Source organism: Pocillopora verrucosa, chromosome 4 (assembly GCF_036669915.1).
Source record: "Pocillopora verrucosa isolate sample1 chromosome 4, ASM3666991v2, whole genome shotgun sequence".
Classification (NCBI taxonomy): Eukaryota; Metazoa; Cnidaria; class Anthozoa; order Scleractinia; family Pocilloporidae; genus Pocillopora; species Pocillopora verrucosa.
Window position 1 is genome coordinate 12,115,533 of NC_089315.1, and position 25,569 is coordinate 12,141,101.

General features: G+C 38.0%; 1 protein-coding gene and 2 pseudogenes across 1 annotated transcript; 1 reads left to right on the forward strand and 2 right to left on the reverse strand.

Annotated features, from left to right (window-relative positions):
• On the forward strand, positions 1-6,961 carry LOC136280607 (short transient receptor potential channel 4-like; annotated as a pseudogene).
• Positions 6,962-7,379: 418 nt separating this feature from the next.
• Positions 7,380-25,569, reverse strand: part of LOC131796057 (short transient receptor potential channel 4-like) — a 50,920-nt pseudogene continuing 32,730 nt past the window's right edge.
• Positions 9,894-17,976, reverse strand: LOC131796016 (short transient receptor potential channel 4-like). The gene is made up of 4 exons (XM_066166153.1): positions 17,120-17,976; positions 11,640-11,991; positions 10,679-11,150; positions 9,894-10,270 (listed from the first exon to the last, which is right to left on the reverse strand). Exons 1-4 carry the CDS (start codon positions 17,891-17,893, stop codon positions 10,027-10,029), a joined length of 1,842 nt encoding a protein of 613 aa, XP_066022250.1. The 5' UTR covers positions 17,894-17,976; the 3' UTR covers positions 9,894-10,026.

Sequence of the window (25,569 nt, forward strand, 5' to 3'; positions counted from 1 at the left end):
AAGCACTAAGACACTAGTTAGCAATTTCAACTTCAAGTCAAGTTTCCGTGACGGCATCAGAACTAGTGGCAGTTACCGGATGTACCTGACTGCGTGACAAAGAGTTGTTGTCGATTCCTTAGTGCGTTCATGTAAATCTGTAGTATGTGTACTTATCTATGTGCATGGCCAGAAACGTGTCGAAAATTATTTAAAATTACGTTCCATTTATATGTTCCTTCCGTTATTGGCTCAAAAGCGAAAACACTCATTAATATTACAACAGCATAGATATAGACAGCATAAATTGCGCAATAAACAGAATGGATATGGGGATCTGAAAACTTTACTCGAATAGTTATGCTTCTGAGTCGGAAGTTCGATATTAGCCATCGTCCGCATCGAATTTTGGTCCGCAAAGGTAGCTGAGAAGATAACACTAGGTAGACATTCTTGCCCTCAACAGTTGTCGCGAATCTGAAAGAAACACCGTAACTAACGCGAATAATGCGATTGATTCGCTTTCTGGGGCTCATACAAAGCTTCGATTGACTTCCGCTATTTCTTAGAAAGATCTTAATGTAATTTTTCCCCGACTAAGAAGTAAGATCCACTTGATGAAAACATATATTCTTCAGCACGGTTAGCGGAAGGTTGATTTTAAAAGGCATTTCACGTATAACAGCTGCGTCTAACAATGGAATATTTCTTTATTGAGCTGCGTGACTTCAACTTTGGTGTGACTACACCTCACGCACGAAAACCCCATTTTACGTTCTATTGTCGTCTGCTCGTCACTTGAGTATGATTTGGATTGACAGCTTCACTTTCCACCGATAAGGATAAAGAATCTGTTCCTGTCCACTGTCCTTTCTAGAAAAATCGCACCGTCAATCGTCTTCATGTAGGAAAGCACTAAAATGTTCTCCTATTCCCTAAAATGAACAATTAGAACACTTATTTTCACAACTCTTCTAATTTCTCTACAAGCAAAATCATCAGATGGCCGCACACGTTGACGCGGCAATCAACGAACAACCAGAAGGCGGCTCAAATGTTTACGAAGATTTTCTTGATGCAATTTCGAGTGGTACAAAGGACGATGTGGAGCGATTTTTACGGCAAGCGAATTCAGACGAGCGCAGGATAGTCGAGACGAAGATCCAACATGTGTGTCTCACAAGCGACAACTTACGAAAGCCCTCGAAGACGAAGATGCTGTCACAGTTTGGAAATTAATAGCAGGAGCTAAAGAGTCGGAGCTCAAGACGATAGAAAACCTAAACAAGACATGCGAAACTGTCGCAGAAAATGAGTGCCTGAAAGAGAAAGGACTGATCAAGTATCTTTGGGGAAAGCTACGCGGCCAAATCAGATCTGCTAGAGGACGTGATACTTCCGCTTGTATATTCCGAGAAAGCAGGCCACCACAAACTGAATTTCACCACGAAGAAGAACAACAGTGGATACGAATACTTTCTGATCCACTCTACATTGGTTTGGAATGGCTATGGAGAAATAATTCACAGCTGACATCCACCGCTATCCAATACCCGAAGCGGAGAGAAAGTAAGCTTGAAGACATCATCGAGGCTGCTTTGGATGATGCATACCTGCTGGAAAAAATTGCTCGGTACGAGCATCATTACAGTCGGGACGAGTACTACAAGCGAGCATTGGAGTGTGAGAAATTTGCGGCTGATGTTGTTGAAGGATGTAACTTCAGCCAACTTCAGGAGATAATGGATACCGATGGTAAGGGCTGTTTAATGGCGAAGAAACCTAAGAATTTTAATCAGAGCCTGATTCTTCTCAAGTTTGCTGCCGACAAAAAACAGAAAGATCTCTTTTAATCATTTTTTTTATTTTTTTTACACGTTTAAGGTACCTAAGTTATGTGGCTAAAACTTATTCACTGGTTCATAAAGTATGACAGCTTAAAAAGCATATCAAACCCACAGATTCACTATGGAATAACTTGAGCGTCCAAGCATTAACACCGAGTTTTCAATTCCAATCTAAATTACCATGAATAATTAAAACCACTTACTTAAGACGAAATTTTAAAATTGCTTGCAACAAAAATGTTCCGTGATTTCCGCCTTTGAACTAATATACACTATTGAATCGAATGGACTGGAATCTTTCATTTTTCTCGGAAAGTGTATTGCAAACATTTCAATCTTCAATCGGGTAAAACAAACAGTCATTTGAATTAATATTCAGCAGAGCATTTATTTAGTGATCACGAAATCGCTGATCTAAGACTAGCCAAATGAAAACTGGGGATGCTGGATGGTACACGTACAATCAATCTCTTTTAGCTAGGTTGTTATTAACTGATTTATATCATTTCGTGTGGCTGTTCATGAAAAGCACGTGTGAAGCATAATCTAGATGGCAATGCCAAGTGTTTTTCCATTTAGAGTAAGATGACAATATGACGTGTATTTCGTTGCTTTTGTCGTAATTTGGACCCCGTGAAAATAAAGAGCGGTATGAAACTGAAGTATTGCTTGGGATTAAAATCATAGTGAAATCTTGACATTATTTACGTCAAAAAATTATGTTATTCACCCTTTTATTCCAGGAAAGTATGGGTAGTACACTTAAAAAAAAATAAAACTCTTGTCACTGTGTTTAAAAACAAAGACTAAGCCGCTGAGTCAAATAAAAAAAGGTTTGCCAATGTGATAACTAAGATAGTGAAATATATTATTAAATTGAATGGTGAGTAAAAGTGTTTATTGAAGCGGGACCCTGCCTCTTCAAAGACTTAAGAAAAAATTGGGCTGGTCATTGACAAATCAGTGGCCCCAACCTTGGTGTCCAACTATGTTTTCCTAAGTCTTTAAAGAGGCAAGCGCCTCTCAAGTTTACTCACCATTCGATTTACCAACCCTCTTAATATGAACGTGAAGAAGTAAACTCCTATGAAACAGAAAAAAACGACCTTTACAAAAATATAGTAACAAATAAGGCGAAAAAAATAAAAAAAAGATATGTCGAGACAAAACTTACCAAATTCTGAGGTAATATACGAATCATGAAACACTCCAAGGAAAAAGGTTCATATGGTAGCAAAAATAAAGTACACGGGAAGTGCGTGACACATAAAATGTGAAGGGTGGCTTAATTTACATAAAATGCCAAAATAACGGTGCATTAATGATACGTGAAAAAAAAGAAAAGGGTAGGCGTAAATTAGTGGTTGCAAATAATTTAGGACTTATATGTTAGAAATCAAGAAATTACAAATTGATCAAAACAATCTTTTCCTTTTCAATTCGCAGTTTGTAGCAAGCCCAAAATGTCAGTGGATTCTTAACGAGATTATATACTATGAATGGCTGGTTGGCGGGATAAAAGCAGACTGACCAAACTGGTTTGGTTCTTCTTCCAACTACTGCTTGTAGCAGTATCGAGCGTCTTCTACATACCGATCCGGTTGGTTCGTAAATTTTATCGTTGCTGTAACAATGAGAAGATTTGGGAATTCAGAGAGCTTTATGAGCATCCCTATTCCAAGTTTATTAACCACACGATGTGGTATCTGGTGTTTCTCTCAATGATATTCTTGACCTCCTTTGACGACAAGTTTGAAACTTCATCGACTGGGCTGATATGGTGTGGTAAGTGTCATAAATTTAATTTTCACTCACATCGACTTGGCTTTTTTTGTTCGTTTGATAGCCCGCAGTCATCATTTATTTCCAGTGTACTACACTTAAAATTTTAAGCAGTTTGGGTTTCAACCTTACGATTTTAATTAAGATCAAATAACTGATGTAAAGAAAGAAAAACTTAGCAAAAAACAAGTATACAGATCAACCTATTATTACATATCTATTACTTGTGTAGAATATCACCCTTTTTACAATCTAACATTTTCAAGTCATGTATTCCTTCCCTCTATGGTTAGCCTCCAAAACGCCCAGAAAAACACAGTTTTCATTTTGAATTTGCCAGAGCAAAGTACATTTACAACTTATTTTGAATTGTATGAAGACGACGTATATCAATCACTGTTTGACGCGCGTGTGCTGTTGTGCTAAACAACTGTACATTTTCTTCACAGACTATGTGGTGCTTTCGTTTGTTCTTGGCTTACTTCTACAGGAATTTCTCGAAGCTCGCAGACAAGGAATTTACATTTATATATCAAAGTGGTGGAATGTCGTAGGACACGCTGATCATCTTGACTTTTCTGGCGTCCTTCGCTGTGTGGTTGCTCTCCTGTCTGTACTTTAGAAAATGGAAACCTGAGGAAGCAGCGTTTGTTCTAGCCGATGTGTTGTACGCAAGTGCATCCGTTATGGCATATTTTCACCTGACGCATATATTTCAGGTTGATTCGATACTTGGCCCTCTACAGCTGTCACTTTATAAAATGCTCAAAGATGTGCAAAGCTTCCTCTTTATCTTCCTTGTGCTGTATTTCTCGTTTGCTAATGGCGTCGTAAAAAGTCTACTCTTACTATGAAACCTCGAAAACTGAACTGCAGAGAAAATGGAACCACACTGAGAATGAGGAATCCCATCCGTACGCGGGGTAAGAGAGCTTTGATGAGAAATATCTTTATCCAATAACGTCCAACATTAAGTATAATATATTTTGAGATAAGAAAGCTACTCCGTAAGGTGTTTTTTTTATTGCGAATTAGGTATAATTCTACTGAGAGATGAACTTACTGAGTAGCCTTTGAGCTGATAATGCAGAAGCTCGAGAAACAGTGGAGCGCTCGGCCCTTTGCAAAGCCAGCACCAATTTCACATGTCTGCATTGTATGTGTGCTAACATAGAGTTACTTCATGTCACATTTCCTAATTGAAGTTGTTGTTTATACATGTACATAATTAAGCCAGAACAAAAACACGACTATAGGCCACCTTGAAACAAAGCTTTAATCTGAAACATGGACATTGGCATCGAAGAAGGCTACTTAAGCTCGGTGATTTTCGTTCGGAAACGCAAAAGTTAGAAGTTGTTTAGAGGAATGGCGAAAATTTCATTCTTGCGTCTGACTATTTATAATATGCTGATATCTTTTGCTTCTCAGTCACAAGAGCGCGTTTATAGCGTTATTCTGGTTGCTGCTTGGCCTCGTAGAAGAAGACAAAATTGAGGTAAAAGACCCAGTGTTTGCTCTCACCGCCACATTTGGTCGTCTTTTCCTGATGGCTTACGTGATTTGCACTGTAATAGTGGCTTTGAACATGCTGATCGCCATGATGAATAATTCGTTCGAGAGAATCATGGTGAGTATACACCCAAAATAAATACCATTGCCGCAAGTCAGTCAGATTGACCCATATTCAAGAAAGTTTTAGTCCATCGAATAAATTCCTAACTGCGTTGTTTTTTTGAAATGAGCAACCCCCGCTACTGAAAAACCTTCTCAACTTCTTGATTTCTTCTTCACAATTCAATTTTAGAAAAACTCCGAAATTGAGTGGAAATACTCAAGATCCCGGATGTGGCTGGAATGGATTGACAAAGGCAACACGATGCCGGCACCCATCAACATGGTTTATTACACCTTGTATGGGAGTATTCTATTTGTTAACAAAGTTTTTGGGAAATTCAGAGAAAAATGCTGTTGTTGTCGTGGTAATGGGGTAAGGAAGAGAAGAAGTTTTATTTTTTGTAGATCACTAGGAGGGTATTGACTTTTCTTATCACCTATTGTTTCTAAGTCTTTCTATATTAGCCGGGAAAAATGCGTCTCTCAAACTCCACCAAAACCGTACGTTTCATTTTAGATGGGAATGTAGATTATTGAAGTAATGCACTGATCGCTAAACTAGCATTTACGATAAGACCGTGAAATTAAGGCGTTGATACATTCTCATTTCTTAAATTTCATCTCTTTGTTAAAGGAACCAGACGAAGTGCAGGCGCAAAGAGAGGTAAGTAGGACTGATAAATGAGAAATTCTGTCAAAACCCAAAATCAAGGTCTAACTTCCTTAATATTCAATACTATTTGTAATAGTAATGAAATGCAACTCTTAATTTTTTTTTCAGAGAGACGAGATTACCGCCAGGAAAGAGGTACATGTAAGCTTAAAGTAAAACTTTGACGTGTTTTTCAGCGAGCCTTGTAGCATGCGAAAACAATTGCGACAAATGCTCCTAAATGAAATCGATAGAGTATCATGATACAGAGAGTGAGAGAAAATGATGATGAATAATGTCTTTGATCTTATTATGTCATCCCAGAGACGAAAAGAAACGATGAAGGAATTGGTGATGAAATATCTAAGGGGCCGCTACTTTGAAAAATGCGAGGAAGACAACCTAAGTGGAGATGACACAACGGATGACAATAAGGGGAAAGCGGGAAAAAAAGAGAATTCCCAGTTCATTGAGGAAAACATTAAGTTACTTAGACGATTGGTTGATCGTCAGGCGAAGGAGCTTGCCAAACTTAATAAAATGATGGACACATTAGTGAAGTGATAATGGCACTGACTGTTGCTCTACTGACCATTTTGTCACAGCTTTCCAATTGTTTCTTCTCACATATTGTCAACCAGAATCTATGGAGCAAGGATTAGAGGCCTTCACCCTTTCACGTTCATCTTAAATTCATGATTAAAGAGAAGGGAACAGAATATAAATGAAGATAGAGTAGAACAAATAACTCAGACTTAATAAACTACATCAGAATAATAACAATTATTCTTTCAAGACAACTATTTACTGAGATTTTCTGGGACTGGTCTCCCAATAATTAATTAGTTATATTTCATAACGCACTTGTGTGGTTATTTACTACCCCTCTGCCAATTAAAAATCATTATTAATGTGCTAGATTAACATCAACACACATTGTGCTCGGAACACTTTGGGTATGGGTTAATACAAAACTGAGTGTCAAAAACATAAACTACAGTGATACAATGGGTAAGCTATAGGGATAAACGCAATTGTAAAGGATAAATATACAAAGTTGAGAATAAAAAATAGGTGAAATCAAGTTTATCTTACACAATTAAGACTCAACTAAAATACTTGATAAGATTATTATTTAAGTGATCCCCATAACTAAGATTTTCTTGGACTGGTCTCCCAATAGTTAATGAGTTATATTTCCTTACGCGCTCGTGTGGCTATTTACTACCCCTCTGCCAATTTAAAAATCATTATTGATTTGTTAGATTAACATTAACACTCATTATGCGCGGAACGAACCGTCTGTTAGTCCTCACTGTCAAAGATAGTAGTAGAGACACCGTATTCTACAGTCTTAAGTGGTTTTCCCCATGTTAAGGAACACTTTGGGTAAAGTTTAAACTTTTAACTCCCGTGAGTGACCAAGACAGAATTTCTCCTTACTCTATCTATACAATATCATGCAGACAAGTGATGAGAATAAAGGAAAAATATATTCTCGGATTGGCGAGTTATGTGACTACTCGATGTGATTCATACAAACACATATTAAAACTACGTTAACATTAACCACGCCCAAACAAATCTTGTTACATAGATGTGAACTCTTGCTCTGGGTAGTAACCTTCCTGAAAGTTGGTAGTTCTACCCGAAAGGAGGACGGGGGGAAAGCGTGCCCGATCTGGTAGGCGGAGGACAGGGGACAAAGGAAACCAAATCAGGAGAACGCCACTTTATCATACTGAGTAACTACTACTATTCAGAAGTCAAAGATAAAAAGAATAATCATACATTACCGCTGCATGACAGCACAAATGAAGCAATTGATGTAAAGACGAGTGAATATAGGGAAAACAGCAGCCAAAGCGGTTATAATGGATATATAAATTAGCAAACATAGACCAGAAATCTGAAGAATTCGTCCTTTCTTAACACAAAGTACGAGTTCGTTAGATCCCCCTAAAAATTACATTAAACTAACTACGATAAATTCCGTTTCCTACCCGCACTTTAAATTGTGGGCCGGTCTTAATTTTCTTGCAATAAAAACAAAAATCTTACACATCATCAAAACGGCTTACAGTTCCTGTAAATGGGTTTACGCAACCCTCTTTCGATTTCGGTCATCTCTTTCATCAACAAGTGACTTCTTTAAAGTCCTCCGTGCTGAGGGGTCATCATCTGTTTCAGATACTTCTCAACAGATGATGCTATAGCTTTCCCGCGTTCCTTATAAAGAAGAAACAGTACCAATTTAGTATTATAATAAATACTAAACTTAGCAATGAACTGCTTCCAACAACGATTGGAATATCTGCATCTGTGATGTTTCAATTGTAAATGATCCCAAATCGCTGAAAAGGTGTTTGTCTTCACCTTTCTCTTTTCCCTTCTTAGAGCAGCCGGTTTGGCAAACTCAATTTTGATTGCGGAGCGCAATCGTGAATTGTAAGGCTAATTTGAGACGTTTATCTATACACATAAGACGCATGATCTATTTTTCTTGCAGCCCGGATCTGTTGCCCTTAGTTCATCGGGTAAGTGTTGTCACTTATACGCATATGTGGTACGACAAAATGATCCATTTACTGAAGTAATTAATCAACACTAACAAACCTCTCCTCGGCTGTATTCGATTTCAGGTTTCCAATAACAGGAACATCCATGACAAATACAGGTGGCGAAACTATAGCCCGAGGTCTGACGAAAAAATAAAGAGGAAATGACTTAAAAATATTAATTGGTGTTGTAACCGAGAAGGTTCAAAACAGCTTTTTTTTTTACATTAAATCGTTTGCCTAAAATTAAACACAAGTTTTGTGATTTGTCTCTAGTTTTCCCCTTTTTCTACCGTGAATTGCAATGTAGTGGTGTCTACCTTTACTCAGTTTTTTTATTCCTTTTTCACAGCAGTCGGTTTGGCAAACTCAGTTTGGGTTGCGTAGGGTAATTGGGAATTGTGAGGCTAGTTTGAGCTGTTTATTTATACAAAAAAGATACATGATCGATTTCTCTTACAGCCTGGATCTGTTGCCCTTAGTTCATCAGCTAAGTGTTGTCACTTATACGCATATGTGGTACGACAAAATGATCCATTTACTGACCTCTTCTCGTTTGTTTTCGGTTTCGGATTTACAACAACAAAAACATCCATGACAAATACAGCAGGCGATACTATCGCCTGAAGTCTGATGAAAAAGTAAAGAGGAAAAAAACTTAAAAATATTAATTGGTGCTGTAACCGAGAAGGTTCAAAACAGCTTCCTTATTTTTACATTAAATCGTTTGCCTAAAATGAAAACAAGAGTTTTGTGATTTATCTCTTATTTTCCCCTTTTTCTAATGAGGATCTCAATGTGTTGGTGACTTTTTCCTTTGCCATATTTGGTAAACTATTGACCGCGGAGCGCAATCGTGAATTGTGAGGTGAAAGTAAGAAATGGGATCTTAATCCTACCTGATCTTTACTTCCTTGCTCTACATTTTGCTCTACCTGTTGTGGATTGCCTTCTTCAACATTCACTTCTACTCTAAAAGTAAAGAATTAGGAAATCTGCCAGTTAATGAGTTATGCAGATCTAGACAACCTATCTTAAGATTACCACCATGATCTTGAATGCTTAAAACGCAAACAAAGGAGGCAAATGCCAGCCCACTTTCAAAACTCCTCATCACCAGGCTTCTTGCAATAGGAATCAGCCAGCGTACTGGGCACCCGAGATGACGTAACGAAACAACGAGTAAGGTTTAAATCGAAATTGTTTTTTTCATTTTGCGTACCTCAATAGTTCCTTTTCTCTCCTCTCGCTGTTTCCGTCAAAGTAAGCAGCAAAATGAAACAAAACATATTTTAGCACCAACGTGAGTTGTCACTCAAGAGACATGCAATGCTTCTGTAGTAAACTTGTTAAGACCTGACATAAATTTCCCCCAAGGTTTGGAAAGAGTTTAAGCTTATCCGTGATCGACTGACTAGGTATGTATACTCAGTAATAAGAGGAATTTAGTGATTTCTGCGAAGGTTGACTGAATTCCCTCGAATTCATATGAGTCGTCATCCTACGGATCAATCATGATGATAGTGTGCTAATCAACGTGGTTTATGTCACTGAGTAAAAAGCCAACTAGCAAACATCATTCTCGGAACTATTATATCAAGTCAAAATCTGTCACAAACCACAATTTGAGACCTACCATAACTCTGTCGCAGGAGTTATTCATCATGGCGATCAGCATGTTCAAAGCAACGATAACGGTACAAACCAGGTAGATGAGGAAACCCAAGCGACCAAACAGTTGTGTAAGGTAAAAGGCAGGATCATCAACCCTTATTTTGTCTTCTTCCACGTAGCCAACCAGTAACCAGACCAAGCCAATAAAAGTGATCTCGTGCCTGAAAAGTTTCGAATGATGAAAACATGAGATATCTTTTTCACTGGTCAGCTGATGTCATGTGAACTATACGTCTGGCCTCGATTGTTTGAAGATGGGATAACGCTATGCACTGGATAAAACTCTATACGGTAGTTGACGCTATACATTTTGCTATTACTTATCCACTGGATAGTAATTTATCCGTTGGATAGCGTTATCCGACCTTTAAACAACTGGGCTGTGATGTTTGTCTATCTGTCCGATTACATGGGCATAAGTCTTTCTTCGTCCGTCCACTCATCAAATCAATTAAAGCACTTTAAATTTCTTTTAGCAATATTTTTCTATAAAATTATAGATGAAATATTGTATGTTTGCTTATGGGCGCCCACTCTCTTATATAAATATCGCAATAGTATCCACCTACTCAGCATATGGATGGAAGTCCTGGAATTTGCTCTCGCCCTCTTCACGAAGTTTCACTTGAGAGACCACATAGTATGAATAAATTTTTATGAGGCCGGTTGCAAATGCAATGAAAAGCATCAGAAAAATGAAAAGAAACTTGGCCACATCTTTCAGCATTCTGTACAATGAAAGCTGCAAAGGGCCAAGAGTTGAGCTGACTTGAAATGCGTGAGCCAGGTGAAAGAACGCTAACACTGTGGCGCTTGCATACAAGACATCTGCCACAATGAAGGCATTCTTCCTCGGTTGCCATTCTTTATAAACGCTTAGCCATGTGACGAGCCATACTGTATAAGCTGCCAGGAGTGTGAAAAGTGTCATTGCGTCCACCACATTCCACCATTTCGAGATATAGATGCAGAATCCTTGTTGACAAACTTCCCAAATTTCTTGTAGAAGGAAACCGATGAAATAAACAAGGACAGCGTAATCTTTGGACAAATCAGAATTGCAAATGACTCTGCCGAAATGAATTGGAGACGATGTTTCATTATTTTTTGAAATATTTAATACTGTGAATGCTTCACGCTAACGAGATGTTGATTAAATTCCTTTAATGTCGCACTAGTTTACCTTTTCAGAACCTTGCAGTTTGAGGTTACTACTGATAAAGACATTTTTAACCCAAAGAGTGGTTGAAAGTAAGTACCCCCCCCCCCTCTACTCCACCCCCTCGCGTTAGTTTAACCACCCAATTCAGGATTATGCATCACGAAATAAAGAAATAGACAACATTTTTAACCCAAAGAGTAGTTGAAGGTAAGTGCCCCACCTCTACTCCACCCCTCCCCCCCTTCTCCCGTTAGTTTAGCCAGCTAATTCAGGATTATGCATTACGAAATTAAACGGTATCAGCAGAATCAGCCGTTGCACTTAGCTAATACACTCAAAGTGGTAAAGAATCAATCTACACAACTTACCAATGGATGAAAGCCCTGTTGTGCTTGTTCTGTACTCGTGTTCAAAGCCGAAAGTTGAGGCGAAAAGCAGGCACAGGAATACAATGTAAAACATGGTGTGGTTTGCAAACTTATTGTAGGGATACTCATATAACTTCTCTACGTACGCAAGGCATTCGATATCACTCAGACTGCGCCATATCTTCATGGGTGGTCGAATGAAAACGTAAAACAAAGGAGTAACAAGTAAGACGACGAAAAACTGGCAAAGGCATCGAAAAAATTTCTTTGCCATGCTCTTGTCCTGCCAATCCCGCATCTCGTAAAAGATAACCTCATCGAGGATAGCTTGACATCTTGGACTTGAAACAAACTACAAGTACACATACAGATAGACGTATTAGTTTAACAGAACAAGAATGATGCTTATTGGGCTTTTACTTCTCAGAGCATTAAGAGAGATTAATTTTTTTCTATCGGTGGGAGATTTCTTAGAGAAAATTCTCTATGTAAGGAGAAAAGTTTATTAACCCGGGCCGGATTGTTCTTAGTACGATTAAGCTAACCGAGGGTTAGCCAACAATTTGTAGTTTAGTTTTTGTAGCTTTGCAGACAATGTTAATTGGATTTTTTCCCTTCACTTTTGGGTCACACTAAGGTAAAACCCCACAAACTTAGGCCCTAATGCAAACTTTATTTCAAGGGCAACTAATAACAAGTTAAAAGTTTAATCCTGGATAAACGCTAACCGCTTTTTAAACATTCGGGACCTGATGCATGATGGATACGCGTTCAGCCTTGAGACAGAAAAACTCAACTTGTTCCCAATAGGGAAAGAAGAGATTAAAGAGATCAATCTCCATCTCACAAGTCAGTTTTGGGTGTTCATAATTTGGAAATTGTTGACAAAGTGATAAGGGGTCATTTCTGATATTTGTAAGAAATGGCCGCGTGCAGAAATCAATATACACTTTCCTGCGGAGCTAGACAACACCGCCATTTAATTCCGTTGTAATGCAAACTTAGTTACTTTTTTTGAGAGTGACTTTCGTAATCCTGGAGTACATGCAAACTCTAATTCGAGTCTTTTCTCTCATTGATGGTCTAAATAACGATACCAATTGCTCAACTGAATCATTTATTAAAGTGTAGAGAAGCTAAGCAACCCGTGGGACCGTGAAACATTTCAGTTTCAAAACTATATCGTGCTTCACGACGAGCTTTGCCCACCAAAAACATTTATGAGTTCGCGCCCACACTACGACCGAGGTATTACGGATGAATTTTCGGTAATTATTTTTTTAGCACTTTTCGGCGTCTAAATTGCATGGCGAGAGTAACCCAAAACCTTGCAGCTGACCTTTCTTGTCATAATACGAATGTTTTCCAGATAGGTACACGTGCCCTTGCATTTTTCAAGGTTAAACCCTAGCGTGGAGCTAACAACTCACGTAAGCCAAAGAAATTTTACGGTTTAACTCAATGATCGAAATTTCCTTTTTGTAAAGGATAATAAGGGATCGACGCCGACGTAAAATTTGCTGACCTATTCTATTGGTACATAAAACTCGACAGTTGTTAAGATTTGAAAAGGATGAAGTTTTTCACCAAAACCATGTATTTTTCGACTTTTAAACGCTAACAAAAATGTGGTGACGGCATGTCCACTCTGGAAGACAACACCTTAAAAAACAGCAAACTCTAACCACGATGAGAACACTCATGGATCACATAGCGCAGCAAAACTCAAGCTTTGTCTTTTTCCCCGATAATATTTGCCTGTAGAGAAATATATAAGGGAGGTTTTTTGCACCCTTCGCCAGCAGCAAATAATTGGCAAATACTAAGGAAGTAATGTATTTTAAAGCGATCATTAAAGGAGTAAAATCTTAGAAGTCTTTTCCCGCCGGGGTTTCCTAACGCTCCACTGCGAACACAGCTAACTACATGTATTAGGCTGCGAGAAAACAAACGAAAACTAGAAGAAAAAGCTCTCTACTCACAAAACTCTTTAACAATCTATGATCGATTTTACATCTGGTATCTCAAGTTGATTTTTAAGCAAGGGATGTTATCATAGTTGAGAGTACAGTTGGAAATGTAAATGCAATGGAATACGTTACGAGAAGAGGTATATTTAACTCATAGGTAATTTATTCTTTAAATGAAACATCCACGAGATTTGAGGGCAGACACCGCCAAGAAAAAAACAACATCGACGGAAAAAAAGTCAAGAAAGTCTTTCAACGGAACGTGCACTTACTATATGGTGTTGATTCAGTTCGAGTTGGTTGGTTGTCGCAACAGGAGAACTAATTTTTTATTATAGAAACGTGGCATCACGGTTTTTCATGGTTAATATTAAATTAAATCTGTAAAGGAAAAAAAATGTACAATCAAGACAAGTAAATTTCATTATGTCGAGATTCATACTCAAAATTAGTTTGTCATTAGACAAAACGCACAGTCTAGAATGAACCATCTCCCCAAGAGAGACAAAAGCTGATAAAAAAGGGATAGGTTCTACCATCAGATAACAACAGCCCAAATAGGACTGACAACCCAAGAGAGACATAGCCAGGATAAAAAAAAGGAAAGGTTCTGCCTTCAGATAAAAACAGTCCAAATAGGACTAACTACCCAAAAGACAGAACCAGGAGAAAAAAAGGGAAAGTTCTGCTTTCAGATAACAATGGCCTAAATAGGACTGACTACCCAAAAGAGACAGAGCCAGGAGAAAAAAAAAGGAAAGGTTCTGCCTTTAGATAAAAACAGTCCAAATAGGACTGACTACCAAAGGACAGAGCCAGGAGAAAAAAAGGGAAAGTTCTGCTTTCAGATAACAACAGCCCAATTAGGACTGACTGCCAAAGAGAGACAGAGCCAGAAGAAAAAAAGGAATGTTCTGCTTTCAGATAACAACAGCCCAAATAGGACTGACTACACAAGAGAGACAGAAACAGGAGAGAAAATACAGGAAGGTTCTGCCTTCAGATAAAAACAGCCCAAATAGGACTGACTACCCGAGGGAGGCAGAGCCAGGAGAAAAAAAAAGGAAAGGCTCTACTTTCAGATAACAACAGTCCAAATAGACCTGACTACCCAAGAGAAACAGAGCTGGGTGGAAAAAAAAAAGACAAAGGTTCTGCCTTCAGATAAAAACAGCCCAAATAGGACTGACTACCCAATTGATACAGTACCAAGTGAAAAAAAGGAAAGGTTTTGCCCTTAGATAACAACAGCCCAAATAGGACCAATTATCCGAGAGAGACAGAGCCTGGTGAAAGTAAAAAGAAAGGTTCTGCCTTCAGATAACAACAGCCCAAATAGGACTGACTACCCAAGAGAAGCAGCGCCTGGTGAAAAAAAGTGAAGGTTCTGCCTTCAGATAATAACAGTCCAAATAGGACTGACTACCCAAGAGACAGAGCTAGCAGAAAAAAAGGTTCTGCCTTCAGATAACAACAGCCCGAATAGGACTGACTACTCAAGAGAGACAGAGCCAGGTGGAAAAAAAGGATATGTTCTGCCTTCAGATGACCACAGCCCAAATAGGACTGACTACTCAACAGAGACAGAGCTAGGAGGAAAAAAACCAAAGGTTGTACCTTCAGATAACAACAGCCCAAATGAAACTCACCACTCTAGAGAGACAGAACCAAGTGGAAAAACAAAGGAAATGTTCTGCCTTCAGATGACAACAGTCCAAATAGGACTGACCACTTAAGAGAGACAGAACCAGATGAACCGGGTAACTAAACCGGAAGAAAAAATATAGGTATACTAAGATGAGACAGGTTATTAAGGACTAAGTACCCAAGAGAGTGGGTAAGCAATAACAAAAGAACAAGAGCATATTTAGGATTGTGCCTTTGAGACTGCGAAATAATGCAGTACAATCAGTTAATCACACTAACCTACCAAGAGCCCGTCATGTTACAGGGAAGGAATATATAAGCTGTGATGTCAGGATTCTTTCCATAATTAGTTCATCTTGCTCATGTTAGGTTCCAACGGTTGAATGATACACCGTGTGATTTTAAGCGACCGCCATCAAATTACCACAAAAAAATTCTTTTTCTTGCTTCGAAGGCACAGAAGCAAAGGTAAACCTTACTTTGCTGATAAAATGGTTTAGGCATTATCAATTTCGGCTCACGTTACCAAGCAGCGAGATTTATCGCGCGTCATCATGTAGCTCAAGACAGAGATCATCAGGCATACAACCTTAAATTACAGTAGCGTCAAATTGGTCAGGCCCGCAAGTAGAATTTCTTTCTCACGAAACAATACACGGTTAAGTCCTTACCTTAAAGAAAGAACGATAACCCTATTTCGCAGATACCGCAGAATACACTCGTACCTTCGCGCAGAAATTTCGCGGGACTAAGTTCCCGCACTTACCTGATGTTTGGGATTTATTAAAAATGATAATTCTACTAAAAGAGCTCCTTAGTTATGTTATAGACGCCAGAAATGTATTATCGAAAAATCTCAGTACCCAATTGTTTCAAGCGTTAAATGATACTCTTGTATCTCCATGCAGAACATGATGCATTCGAAATCTCTCTCGAAAACAAAGTCCTTGCCGAGCACTCTTAATTCCACTAATAGCATTTTCTCTCGTTAAGAACCAAAATTCTTATCAAAAGAATCATTTTATTGCGGTTCTTTGCAGTAGAATCGAGGCTCTAGAAACAAGATTGAATGGAAGGGTATTCTTTTGGTAAGAATTAATGCACAACATTCACCGGCCTTCATGCTAACTCAGAGTCAAAGGTCTGATCAGAGTAAAATATCGGTTAGCTGGCAGAATTTAACAATGATATTGTCGTGGCAGAACAGATAATGGCTCTTTGTGTCACAAACCAATAAATCTGTCGGTCACGGATAGAACACGCCAGGAACAACAACTGTCACCTGATAGTCACGTCACACAGTGTAAACAGGTTATCCTCAAACGTCATGGCACGTTTTGGCTTCGCTAAGCCGCTCTTGTCGCTGAATCATTCTACAGTTGTGAAAGTTGCCATTCATGCTATGACTGCGTAGTTATTTCCAAAGAGAAAGTTGTTCGGAAGAGTCCTACATTCGCGTAGCACTCGCTAAGGCGCAAGCCGCGCGGATCCTTGCGCTTGTTTACGTTTAAACTATCAACTTGAATTAATTTTACGTTCGAAACCAGACACCTCTATTTTACTTGCTAATCGAGTCCTCTCGCCTTACTTTGACGAGCTTATAGATCATTTTCCGCTTCACCGGTGAGATTTCTTTTCTTGAGCAAAGCTAGTCATGTTACGCAGGAACTTTCGAGGGTTTCTCAATACAAATGTAAAAAAATTCCAGCTGGTGAAAAACAAGTGTTTCAACCGACGCCAGAAAGAATATTAGATGTGTGGATAGAAAAACCACTGCATATTTATTCCGTCAGTCTTTATCATTAGTATTTAGTACCAGTAAAGCGCTTTCTTAACCACAAAATATCACTAAAGCGCACATACCTTCTTTCTTCTCTTATTGACTGCACTCTTGAGAAGGCTCAGACTTTCAATAAAATTCCTTTGTTGATGAGAGTCATTTTGCAGTAGACAACCCTCTCCTTTTATATCCATGATCTCGTGAAGTTCTTTCTGGGAGGCTTTCTCCAATATGCCAGCAGCAAACGTTTCGTAAGCTTCCGCCGATTCTCGGTAAACATCTCGGCTATTGTAGTGCTTGAGAGATGACGTTTCATCCAGGAGATATGCATCACGCAGCGAACTTGCTATGACATCCTCCTTTTTTTTCTTTTCTTTTCCAACCAATTTCCTATCTTTCTCGCAAAATGTACACGGACAGTTAGATTTTGTTCTCCATAGCCATTCTAAACCAAGGAACAGAGGGTTAGAAAGAACTTTGATCCAGTTAAGTTTCGTTTCACCGTTAATGCACTCTTTTTGTGATCCTTGCGGTTCGGAGCTTTGCTGCTCCTCTTTAGGCTCTTCCGAACACTTTGAAGAACAATGAAATCTCTCTTCCCTCTGCTGCTCTTTCTTACTAGCTTCCTTGCAGTTATTTTGGAAGTTTTCGTATTCCAACCTGATCGCATGATGGTTTTCTTCCAGAAGTTTCCAGCATCTGGGGAAAGCATCGTTTTCCCCGAGGGCACGGAATAATTGGTTTGCCAGATTGTTCTCGTCTTCTCTCTCCAAAATATCTCGCAGAGGACTGTAAACGTCTTCAGCACCTCCTTCCTGCTGTAAATGCACATTTTCGGTAGAAACGTCTTGCGCCATGGCGAGACAACTAGAATACCAAGTGAATTGTTTCAGACAACAGAACTAGTCGGTTCCTTAAATTCCCAGAATTAATGACAACACTGCTGATTGCTGCATCGATGCTATAAGGGTATTATGGTGACAACATCGTATTTTCATTGATAACTGGGTTTGTTTCGGGTCATTTGCGCATTAATACTGTTACTTGGCATGTCAAAAGCTGTTGCTTTAAAGAAAATGCACCATTCAAAATAGTTTGGAAACTTACGGGGCCGAAAAGAGCTCTAACTGATAACCAAGTCGAAAAAGTTAATTTTGCATCTCTTTCAGTTACTTTCTTTAATGAATTTTCGAAGATCCCAAAATTGGGGAGGGTTGGCTCCTGTCGTTGTCGTCGCAACGCGCGGAAGGAATCACGAGAACTAAACCATCTCAAATTTCGAGACGCACAATAAACTGGAAATCTGTGTAATGAATTAGAAAGGCAAGTCGGTAGAAGAACCATCGGGGAACGAATTTGCCGTATGTGTGCTTGTGATTTGCCTTTAGCAATCCCGAACTGATTTACAAATCTCAGAATACGGAGCCATGGATGTTGACACTTTTTGCGTGCGATGGGCGGCCATCAAATGACCGGCAGTCGGAAGTTTTTCGAATAATTTAACAAAACCATGGTAGACAAGGCTCTTTTCACAACCAGTGACAAAAATCAACAGTAATAAGAGCTTCATGCGCCTCAGATTTATCGGGATGTGGAAGGTTTGCATTCAACTTATCATTTTTAAGTTAACACGTTTACTCACAACGCACACGGCAAATAGCTTTTATATCGATGCATGTTTCGAAGAAAAACGTCTCTTTACGTGAGCTCTGCCCGAAAAAGATGTCCCAACGTGAAGAAAATGCTAGAATTCGTGCCAAGCTGCAAAATGCCAAGATCGGGAGCAAATGATCTTACGACTCCGAGGTCAAGTTGCCTAGTTTTTGCAACTGTCCTTCCCCCTATCCCGTGCCATTTGAAAATAAGGTCGTCGCCCAAGTTAAAATTCTCAAGGAAATCGCGACCGAAATGAGCAACAAGAAAACTAAACAAACGATGGATAAAGGAGTGACCGAGGATAAGTACACGTGTTGGTGCCATGCTCGGGATATGTTAAATGCGAGGTTTGAAATATTCAATTAAATTGGACACCAACAAAATAATAGCAAGATAGAGAATACAGAAATTTTCAACTTGCCTGAAACTTTGGACTGTGTTATTGAAGAGAGAGAAAAGATTTCTTGAGCACTTGACGTTCGAATGGCGAGGGATAGAAGGGCGAATTAAGGAATTTCTCCTGGTTTTAACATAGCAAACTCCGCCCTTACTACTGGTTGGTTACTGTTCGTACCTGGTACAAACCTCCCAACGGGTTATCATATAAACATGCCCCGACATAAAAAACATTAGGTTTAGACATAATGTTTGTCTATATTCCATCATGTACTATGAGAACAACGTTCAAAGTGCAATAAGGAAATACCCAATCATTGCACTACATGAACATTAACATTTCCTTGTAAACAACCTGCATTTTATCACGTATTCTAACCCTATTGTCTAACCTTGCTGAAAAATATCCACCTGAAACTGAATGCTACTGATAGTGAATTTTCCACACAATTATCTCCCGTTTTGACTTTTTCTACGAATAGAATTCGCTTTTAGCTACCTTGGACTTAACCCCATCGCATGTTAATTCCTTGTAGGCAACCTGCATTTATCACGTATTTCACACACAGATGGCAAAGTCCAGATAGGCAACAACCAATCAGGGAGACTTGTTTGAAATATTAGCCTTCTCTTTTGTTCAAGGTATCTTCACTCATTGGAGATCGCAATATATATCTTTGGTCAATGTCTACTGGAGACACAACAGAGTTTCAGTTTGACTTTCTCTCTGTTAGAGGAACTGCAGTAAGCGTGGTACCTTTCGCAACCTATGCTTGTCCAAAAGGGACAATATATCAAGATACGTATATATAAAAATATAACAAATATAAAATTATCATTCCTCAAATTGATTAGGTGACCAATGGCATTCGCCAGTGATGATGGAAACCTGTTATTCTGACAAATGACAATGGTATTTCACTCCAATAAACTGTAATTTCCATGTTACAATACCAGTATTTTTCAAAAGTGATCCCAGTTTTTCCAAGACGCATTTCAATTCTAACATTTGAATTACTAGGCAATGGCCATACAAGACAAAATCTTTGAAAGGTTTATTTTGCAAATGTCACTTGACTTCACCTCCAAGAATATTTGTCTTTCAATGTGATCTTTAACTCGTAAACAACACAGCACATTAAAAGATGTCCAAATGAGACTTACAAATGACATGCCTCTTAATGTAAAGTATTTATTGTTGTAACAATTCTATAGAAGTCTATATAACTAAATATTACATATTATTTACAACTATAATTATGTAAATAATAATAATAAAATAATAATAAAAATGGTTTATTAGCATATCCATCGGAGAGGTGGCTCTTCTATGCAACAAACTAACTACAAACTAATTACAAACTAGTTAAAAATCTATCATTACTACAAAATTGCTAATTATTATATATTGCATTTTACATATAAAAATCATCTAAGGCTTCTATTTAAGGATTGACTTACATATTTAAAGGGTGACTATGACTAACTAACATAATTATATACAAACACTAGCAAAGGCATTTGACAGGGACAATCAGCTTTTATACTAAATATGCCCAATATTGTGTCATCAAATACAATATAACTATGATATTGTCATAAAAATACTAAATGTAAGCAATTCATTAACCAGGCCAATGCTGCTGTTTAAAAAAGTGTACTAGTATGACACATTCAATGACTGTGGAGGATAAAGAATGACTTGATATAAGGAAGGAAATTAGTATTAGTAATAAATTAAACAAATCTTGAGTGAAGAATAATAATTAAACAGAGAAATCAAGATAAAAGAGGCTCAAGGGTTGACACAACATCACTTTCATTGTTTCTACGTGGACACACTGATGAAGTGAAATCTGTTTTGTTCTAACCTTTAACTGATGTTGTTCACTCTCTTTATTTGTTAATTTTTTTATCACTCATTGTAATCATGAACTTACCATCTCTTGTAGTAACTGTCATTCCACTGCAAATAGCTGCACACAAAGGAACACAAAGTTCCTGACAAACATCGACGATGATACGACGCGACAAAACATTCAGCAGTGTTTACATGCAGCGGTCCGCTCATATATTACTAGGTCATTCGTACAATCCAGTCATAATCTCGATGTATGTGCGAATCTTGATCTACATATATTTGAGGAATTTTTACATGGGAATGTCGTCATGTAAAAATGAATCTTGATGTAGGTATGCGAATTTGGTGTGTATGTTCGAATTTGCCTAGTATTTATTAAACTTGGTGTATTCGTATGCGAATCTTGATACGTGCACTAAATCTTGATATGCGTTTTTTGATCTTGTTGCAGACTTGTGCAAATCTATCTTCACATGTGTATACTAATTTTGACATTGTTCTATGAAACTTGATGTTTAAATCTTGAAACTGATACATGAAACTTGAATTAAGTATATGTATATCTTGATAGTCTTGATACATTGTCCCTTTTGGACAAGCATAGCAACCGTTATTTGGTGTCGTCACGCAACGCGCTCTCTCCCCAACGGGGAATAGATGGCGTCGTGTGACGAGACCAAACAATGGCTGCGTAAGAGAAAACAGTAAGCGTGGCACCGATGTATTTATTTTTGCTTAGAAGTATTCAGACAAGAGAGACATGAACCAAAAAATACCTGTTTGAGTTCAGATAAATTTTTTTTCTTTCTCTCAAGGTGAAGTGTAAATGCGATATTTTCGCTCTTTTGAAAGTTATGCTCTCTTTCTGTTACAAAAATGAACACAGGGTCGTACAAGTCGTCGTCCTCAAAATTAACAAGATTGCTTTCAGGGGTAGAATCCAGAGCCACATCGGAACTCGAGCAAAGTTGTCCATTTCAAATCAAAGTATTTAAGCTTCTCTTGTATTCCGAAAATTAGAAGAGGCGCTCGTTGAATATTGATGATCGCCACGAAAACCAAACACTTGACAAACGAATACTGCGGTTCACCTTAATTATTAAATATGACCTTTAAAAAACGAAACTTAACAGAAAGCTTTTCCCTGTTTGATTTTTCTTGTTTCTTCGTATGTTTCTTTGTTTTTTTATAACGCACATTGACAAATTATAAACAAAGGCTTGGATAAATCATTAGGCCATGTGTGTCTGGCTGCCGTTAGTGATTATTGAAGGAAACTGAAATTCGAAATTTGCAGACTGAGAGGAATGCACAAAGGAAAATAGAGGAGGGGGGGGGGGGGAGAGAGAAATGAATTCAAGCCCAGAGCGTGGTCGTTGGAATCTGAGAGGGAACGCATGCAAGGGGGATGATATTGTTGTCTTTGTCCCTTTTTATAAGTTCACGGTAAAACTTCTGATTGGCCTCATGAGTTAGTAGTTTCCGATAAAATCATTTGTTCCGCCTTTATTTCCGTCTCACTTCACGTCACTTAAAAGTTTTTTCAAGAAATACAGCTGTCGAATAAGTTCAAGTTTATTAAGTTTGCAGGAAAATATTTGTACAATAATCACCTCCTGCAAATAGCGAGCTAATCTAGGCAGGCGGTGTTAAGGACATACAACACGAATTACAAAAACACGAATTATGCGAATTACTCGATTTTGCATACATTATTTGACAAAAGAGGGAAAAGGTGATAAAAAGTAAATTAATATATTATGTTTGAATTATAATTAAGATGCCTTTTTTATTTCAGAAATAAGAGTGCTAGTGTCAGCATAACTATCCAGACTTCCTAGAGTTGCAAATAGTAATGCTTGAATTTTCTTTTTGAATATGTGCTTCGGCAGACTTCGATAGCTTTCGGGAATACTTTTCCAAATTTTAGCCCCGACGATAGAAAAAGAGTTTTTATGATGATTAAGCCTAGAATAGTTAATATAGTAGTTACCAGAAGATGCTGATCGGGTATTATACTGATGTATGTCTTGTGTAGAAATAAAAAGATTGCAGATATTTTTAGGTGCAGAGTTAGTGGTTCTATCAAGCATTCTGTCATATTTATTAAGTAATACAATGCCGAAAATGGCCACTCACTTCTGCCTCTTTTTGATACGGATATAAATATAAGTTGGATGTTATCCTCCGTGTTTAGAGTTGTGGCTTTACTTTCTGCAATTGATTGGGGACTGTAGCTAATAACGCACGCGGCTCAAGAAATTGGTGATCACCAGCGTTATGCTGTAGTTGTCATGTTAATAGGGTAAGGAGGAGAAGAAGTTTAATCTTTTGTAGATCACTAAGAGGATATTAACTATTCTGATCACCTATTGTTTCTAAGTCGTTCAATATTACTCTTTTGTTTTCAGAGAGACGAGATTACCGCCAGGAAAGAGGTACATGTAAGCTTAAAGAAGTGAAACTCTGACATTTTTTTCATGTAACAACAAGATAATTAATCCAGCAAGCCTTTTAGCATGCGAAAACAACAAATGCTTTTAAATTAAATCGATATAGTATCATTATACTTAGAGTTAGGGGAAATGATGATGAATAATGTCTTTAATCTTATTATTTCATCCTAGAGACGAAAAGAAACGATGAAGAAATTGGTGATAAAGTATCAGTTAAGGGGCCGCTACTTTGAAAAATGTGAGGAAGACAACCTAAGTGGAGATGAGACAACGGATGACAAAAGTGGGAAAGCGGGAAAAAAAGAGAGATCCTAGTTCATTGAGGAAAACATTAAGTTACTTAAACGATTGGTTGATCGTCAGACGAAGGAACTTGCCAAACTTAATGAGATGATGGACACATAATTTTCACAGCTTTCCAATTGTTTCGTTTCATATAATGTCAACCAGAATCTATGGAGCAAGGATTAGAGGCCTTCACTCTTTCACGTTCATCTTAAATTCACGATTACAGAGAAGGGAATAGAATATCAATGAAGATAGAGTATAACAAATAACTCAGACTTAATAAATTACACCTGAATAATAAAAATTATTCTTTCAAGATAACTATTTACTGAGATTTTCTGGGACTGGTCTCCCAATAGTTAATGAGTTATACTTCACACGTTTGTGTAGCTATTTACTACCCCTCTGCCAATTTAAAAATCATTATTAATCTGCTAGATTAACATCAACACACATCGTGCTCGGAATGAAGTATCTGTCAGTTCTCACTTTCAAAGATTGTAGTAGGGACAACGTATTCGAGAGTCTTTAGTGATTTCACCCCATGTTCAAGAACACTTTGGGTATAGTTTAATACACAACTGAGTGTCAAAAATATAGAATACAATGATACAATGGGTAAGCTATAGGGATAAACACAGTTGTAAAAAGGTAAATATACAAAGTTGAAAATTAAAAACAAATCAAATCAAGTTTATCTTACACAATTAAGACTCCATTAAAATAATTGATAAGATAATTATTTAAGTGAGCCCCATAGCGCAGAGGGTCCTCAATTGATTTTTTAAGAGGGAAGGGGAGGTATGGGTACCTACAACTGGAAGGAGGAACGAAGACAAAAGAAAAAAAAAACTCTAAGAACCAAGAAAGTAACAATAACAAAGAAAAAGAAAAGATGATTTTTCACACCAAAACCCAAGGAAACTAAGTAAAACTCATCTGCTTCAAAAGAAGCGAGGTCTCGGATCGGCGAGCTATGTGACTACTCGATCAGTGTGTTTTATGTAAACACATATTAAGACTACGTTAACATTAACCAAGCCCAAACAAATCTTGCCACATAAACGTGAACTCTTGCTCTGGCTATTGACCTTCTTGAACATTGTTAGTTCGGACTGAAAGAAGGAGGGGGGGAGTGAAGCAAGCTATAGGGATAAACACAGAAAACCTGCTCTAGAGAGGCGGAGGACTGGGGACAAAGGAAACCAAATCAGGAGAACGTCACTTTGATCAAGCTCAGTAACTACTACTATTCAGAAGCCAAAGATACAAAGAAAATACATACATTACCGCTGCACGACAACACAGATATAGCAATTGATCTTAATGCGGGTGAATATGGGGAAAACAGCAGCCAAAGCGGTTATGACAGGCATATTCATTAGCAAACATAGACCAGAAAAAGAATTCGGTCATTCTTAACACAAAATTCGAGTTAGTTAGATAACCCTAAAAATTACGTTAAACTAACTAAAATAAATCCCGTTTTTTGCCCGCAAATTGTGGGCTGGTCTTAAATTTTCTTGCAAAAAAACCCAAAAATCTTACACATCATCAAAACGGCTTACAGTTCATGTAAATGGATTTACGCAATCCACTTTGGATTTTCGTCATCTCTTTCATCAACAAGTGACTCCTTTAAAGTCCTCCGTGCTGAGTGGTCATCGTCTGTTTCAGATATTTCTCAACAGATGATGCTATAGCTTTCCCGCGTTCCTTGTAAAGAAGAAACAGTATCAATTTAGTTTTATAATAAATTCTAAACTTAGCAATGAACTGCTTCCAACAATGATTCGAATATCTGCATCTATGATATTTCAATTGTAAATGATCCCAAATCGCTGAAAAGGTGTCTGTCTTCACCTTTCTCTTTGCC

Bases quoted from the DNA above. Each gene is read 5' to 3' on its own strand.
- LOC131796016 (XM_066166153.1), bottom strand. From the start codon at position 17,893: ATGGCGCAAGACGTTTCTACCGAAAATGTGCATTTACAGCAGGAAGGA. The intron at 11,992-17,119 runs GTATGTGCGCTT...GTGTACTTGTAG, and splicing joins TCAATAAGAGAAGAAAGAAG to TTTGTTTCAAGTCCAAGATG. The intron at 10,271-10,678 runs GTAGGTGGATAC...GAAACTTTTCAG, and splicing joins GACTTCCATCCATATGCTGA to GCACGAGATCACTTTTATTG.